The following is a 5,855-nucleotide window of genomic DNA, read 5'->3' on the forward strand; positions in this document are numbered from 1 at the left end:
TTTTGTTCTGAAATGATATGAATAAAAATATGAGGACTTCTAGACAATGATATACCAAAAAACATTAATATGCAATTACACCTTGTTTCGATCCTCTGTAGTGTAGTACAAGTGTTACTAAATTTGTGAAGAATGTGTTGAAGTTGACCCAATAGCATTTTTGTGTAAAAAAAAAAATCAAATATCAAATAAATAACATGGAACATCTTAACAAATAAACTCCTAGTGCTTTAAGGCTTCACATGCTTCATCTATTCAGCACCATGCACATTACAGTGTATGAGCCTGGGGGTTGAGCGTGCATCATGCAGGCTGCGACGATTTTTTCTTCACTTGATTGCCTGGTCAGGCAAGCTTGGCCTTAAAACTGCTTGACCTTGCTAACAAGCCGCATAACAAAACGGTCTGTGCAAAGTTAAAAGTCAGAATATGTTTATGGTTTGTAACTATTTAAGACATGTATAATTTTTGGATGTGTGTAACTTAAGTGATAACATTGATGCAAGCTAACTTACGATTTGATATTAATCATTGTTGCCCAAACCAAAAAATGATTGCCCAGGGCAATCAGGCAACCAATTGTCACAGCCTGCCCACATGTTTTATTTCTTGTGTTAATTTTTTACTGTCATCAGGTGAAATGGAACATTTGCTTGTGACTGTCATGACTTATAAATAAACTAAAAAGGCATAATGCATTAACTCCCTGAATTTATTTGCATATTTAGATAGAGATGAGGAAGTAGATGCAAAAATAAAGTGGCTTCAGGACCACAAAGAGCCAAGGCAACAAGTTCGATCATGGATGAGGGATACCTGTAAGGCGAGGGCAGGCTACATTAGAGACAATAAGGACAAACCTGTGCAAGAGCTTTTACTGTTGTTTCCACGTTTAATTGACACAGAAGGAATGGTAAGTTTTCAATGGTACTGACTAGTAAAGTCTTCCTGCTTTTGCAGTAATTCCTGCTTTTTTAATTTATGATTTCCAGCTTGATCTTGCACTTTTATCTAATTTCAGCCCGTTTTGAAGGCTTTTAAAAGCCCAGATTCATTCACATTTTCAGGTTTTTCCTTCAGGCCAGCTTGCATTTCTAAGACGATGGCACAGTTCTGTAATGTGATGTGAAAAAAATAGGGGTGTCTACATAGGGTGGCAAAATATCACAGCTCTCACAGTTCACAACTTATACACTTTTTAGCTCCCTGCGTTCAAATTTTTTGCAGAGCCATTTTTTGACCAGTCAGCTTAGTAAATTATTCAATTTTATGTATATGTAATTCTTGTAGTTTCCACTTTAATAGAGCAAATAGAATGTACAAAACAGGTTTTCTTTATACTAATGACAAAACATAAAACTATTCGATTTTAACTTTGTCTTTATACAGGTTGACCAGGATTTCCGAATTCTTTTCCCACAATCAGCAGATAAGTTATTCCTCACATGGCCGAAATTTTGCAGACATGTCCTGAACTATGCTGAAAAGCAGGTGGATTGGAGGCTATACCTTAACTTCAAAGGTGCTGTTGAAACAGGTAAAATGGTGCTTATGTCTAACAGCTTCACTCTTCTTTCAAACCTACAGTCAGGCCATGCCATGCCCGTCACTTTGACAGGTAACTTCCCTTTTTGACGGGCAAGTAATGAACATTTTATACAAATTCAGCCCATTTTGGACAGGCACTCTTTCAAAAATGAGGGGCAACTCCAAAATTCTAACTAAGGCCCTGCCTACAGTAGTGAATATGCAATTTGAAATCCATTCTACATGTATGTATTATAATAGCTTGGTGAAAACCTGATAATCCAGACTATGATTGTCCCATTTCAGTAAGTGGGATTAATGTTAATGTTAATTAATTAGAGCGATGTGAACTATATCAACATTTTTTACAATTTGCAGTAATAATAATAAACTACAAATATGTCTGGAAAAGTATTTGTTTCTTTTCAATATGAATATTATTATTAATTCATTTACTTTGTCGTACGAAAACTTGCTTCCTTCATCATATCATTGCTGAGATGATAAAAGCCTTATATCTCAACAAAAAAGTGAAATGTTCAGGAGAGCATAAATACATTAATTGCTTTCAATACAAGATTACAGATCATGTTCATGTAAGTTGCAAGGTTCAGTAAGTTCATTGTACATGTAGGACATAATATTTTCAAATTGAAATGCAAAAGTTTGTCAGAACAAAATCTGAATTAATTAGCGACAACAAAATCTTTTTTTAAAGTCATTTTCATCAAAATTTGACATGCAGATCGATTTTTATCATCTCTACGCCAATATTGGGATCTTAAATTTATGCTACTGACATGTACAGTGATTTTAGTATTGAAGGATGAAAATTTTTGTAAAAAATTTGCTATTTCAAGATAACTCTAATTTGACCTCTGCCAACATCATTCTCACCCACCTAAGACTATAATATAACCAATGATATTATAGTCTCATTCACTGGTGTTGAGTCGTATTTGATAACCACCTCTTAATCTCCAATTTGAAATTGTGTGATATGAATGGAGGACAAAGCCCGTGTTTGATGCTGGGAAGGGGGTCTTAGTAAAAGGGTGGGTACGGGGATGTGTGGCCCGAATAGGGTCCTTTTTGGCCTCTCTTGTTTACCTATGGCCCCTTTTTTAAAAATTGGTGTACATATTAATTTTTGAGGAATTTTTCTTTGGTTTACCGATATATTGTCAAAAAATACTTATTTGCATTCCAATTTACTTGGTATTAAAAAACACTGATTAGTTTTAAAAAGGCCCCTTCCAAAAGCAACAAAAGTAAATGGTTAACACATGGGTTGCAAATTTGCATCTTCTTAGGTTTACTCATCAAAGGGTGGTTGTTGGAAATTTTGGGTGTTCGGGCTGCACATCTGTACTTAACTTTAATCTCAGGTTAGATGTGATAAAATGAGCACAAATTAATCTTAGTCTGTCCTGGAGTTTACTTCTCTGCAGGTGTTTTTGCCGTTGCTATCATGTCACGTTTGCGGCGTCTGTACGCGCTTTCATATGCACTTGTTTGATTCACAACACGCTCCCATAACTGGTTGATGAGCAATTTACTCTTGCTATGCTGCGGCATAAATTGTTCTTGTACAGATGTGACTTTGATGTGAGTTTGAGAGAAAATAAACATTTGGAAGAACTATAATTTAGAAACTTACAAATGTAGTTGTATCTTGTCTCCTATGTTTCAGATGAACAGGAGGTAAACTTATCTCTGCAGGTGTTGCCTATGCTGTTTCCACCGGGAAAGAAGAAAGGGGCAAAAGGGAGAAGTGGTTCTTCAACGATGGATGAAGCCCGCAAGGCATTCGTGCAGCGCAAAGAGGTGAGGAACAAATTTTATTTTTACTATTTGGCACACACTGTTTCAGACAGATCAAGCAGAAATTAAACAAATACCCAGAGCCTGCTATTAAAAGGACAGGACTGAGATTATTTTAGTGATATTACATAAAACACACAGTGGCTCATTGCAAAGGGTTGTAGCACCTGGGCAAAAAGTAGAAATTGCTCTCCTACAGTATATCTGGGGCACTCCTATGACTCCATGAAAGCCTAGACAAAAATATGACATTTTGTGAAAGAAACTGCAGTAAACTCCTTTCTGGATGGAATTTTTTATAGTAAAATTTAAATAATTTGACAAGCCCGCTATAGTGCTCTATAAGTTTGAGTCAGTTAAATCAGCTATATGACACAAAAACTAAGCAATTGTGGCAGCAAGGGTATTTACACGTCTGAGACGCATAGTGTGTGTGTGTGGGTGAATTTTCGTCTTTTTTAACCCCCAAAATTTGACATTTGAAAACGTGGATCCGTCAGAAAAATCTGCAAACAGACGTGTTTATTTTGAATCTTCACAGAAAAAATAATCAGTTTTAAGGCTGGTGTCAACCTGTCAATGTTTGAAAAGGTTTTGCTCTGTAAATCAGCCTTAATTATTATTCCTAGTAAATGAGTGCGTTTGTAATCCTAATAGGAATATGAAGCTATCCATTATGAGACAATATATGACAGTGCATTTAGCGGTCAACACAGTGAAGCTACACATTATAACTAAACGCGAACTGCTCTACTTGGTTTGGAATATTGTATGTTTGAATAGGGGTGTACATTTTTCAATAAAAATGTTTTTTTTTTTTGGGGGGGGTGTTGACATCATCTTTGGTTTGAAAATTACTCAAATTTGTGACTGAGAATGAGAATAAAAGATAGAATTAATTGTTTTGCCTGTCATATATCGTCTCATAACGCAGGCGCGGATCCAGGATTTCTGGGGGGGGGGTTCAAACTGGGAAAATTTTCTGACAATAATTTGAAACCTGACAAGCAAAAAAAAAGAAAGAAAAAGCTTATCACTCCTTTTTGAAATCTGACAAGCAAAAAAAAAAGTCTTTATTACTCCTTTTTGAAATCTTACAAGAAAAAAAAAAGGTTATCACTCCCTTTTTTCCCCCGCTCGCCCCCCCCCCCCGTATCCGCGCCTGTCATAATGGATGGACGTACATTACAAATGATAGTACTGTTCCGTAGTGATTACTAAAAAACCTGAGAAATTAATTTAAAAAAAAATTTCTTTGAAAACTGTTCTGGAGGAAAATATGTTTCAGTGAGAATTGAGTTCAACGAATATTGGCATGTATAGCTGCTGGCTGTATTTCCCTGCATTTATCAGAACTTAGTCTGGCATTCAGTATAGCCCTCCGCTTCACAACCCTCACTACATTTGCCTGTTTTACTAAGATTGAAATGATGCACTAAATATTCCCTCCTTCATTTGTGGATGGTTCTGCTATCTCACTTGTCACCAATTTTATTTGTATTTCATATGCAGATTGGTACAAACATACCAGGCTTCTTGGACCAGAAGACTCAAACACAACCGTTTGTGTTAATTCAAGGTGAAATTGACAAACCAGAACAAGTGTTTGTTGTTGTGGAAAATAGCACCATCCCATGTACAAGTCTCCTGAAAGGAATTGATATATGCATGAAACTAGTGTATATCCTTGATATGGATTATGCTTGGCAATGTCAACATGTTTGGGACTTTCTGCAGAAGAATGTTTACAAACTTGGGCAGGTGAAAGGTAGAGGTACCTCAGTTCCAGCAGTAACACTTCTCAAAACCTATCTAGAAAACAAGGTAAAAGAAGTTTAGGGAGGCATATGTTTGTACAACACATTTAGGTGAATTGGTGTATTTAAGCCTAATGGATGTACCTATAGTGTTCTGATTTTTGTAGCTTTAAGAAGTGGTAATCTTTGATAGGTAAATAACTTGCATCATTTGTGAAGACAAATCCATGCACTCACAGTTAGTGATTTGTTGATACTTTCTTAACCAGACAGCAATTACAACCAACATCAAAGTAGGAGTGCATTGATTTGTCTAATTTTAATTTCAGTGCCATAATGTTTGGGATTTCTTAATTGCAAACGAATGTATACACACTGTGGCAGGGGAAAGGCAGAGGTACCTCAATGCCAGCAGTAACGCGTCTTGTAGAAAACAAAGTAGAAGAATGATATGAAAGTAGGCTTTTTCTTTTGAGAAATGAATGTTGTGCTACAAACACTACTTCTCAATATATTGAGGTATGCTGTAGGTGTGCATTTTGTATCTAACTGTGTATAATTTTACCAAATTTAGGTGTGCTGAAAATCGCACACCTCAAGACTATTTTAGGTGTGCTATCGAACTTGTACGCCTCAAATGAAAAAGCCTGATGAAAGTTTAAACTTCAACAAGTACTACATAAGTACTACGCTCACCTGGAACATTTTCACTAGTCCAACATATTAGCGCAGTGATACCTGTCTAAA

The 5,855-nt window shown here is 36.1% G+C and overlaps 1 protein-coding gene across 1 annotated transcript; it reads left to right on the forward strand.

The window, feature by feature from the left end:
- Window positions 1-679: 679 nt before the first annotated feature.
- LOC135158093 (uncharacterized) lies at window positions 680-5,616 on the forward strand. The gene is made up of 4 exons (XM_064115378.1): window positions 680-913; window positions 1,390-1,537; window positions 3,221-3,354; window positions 4,864-5,616. The coding sequence occupies exons 1-4, from the start codon at window positions 806-808 to the stop codon at window positions 5,188-5,190; spliced, it is 717 nt and encodes a 238-aa protein (XP_063971448.1). The 5' UTR covers window positions 680-805; the 3' UTR covers window positions 5,191-5,616.
- Window positions 5,617-5,855: the final 239 nt, after the last annotated feature.

This window comes from Lytechinus pictus, unplaced genomic scaffold (genome assembly GCF_037042905.1).
Source record: "Lytechinus pictus isolate F3 Inbred unplaced genomic scaffold, Lp3.0 scaffold_29, whole genome shotgun sequence".
Taxonomy (NCBI): Eukaryota; Metazoa; Echinodermata; class Echinoidea; order Temnopleuroida; family Toxopneustidae; genus Lytechinus; species Lytechinus pictus.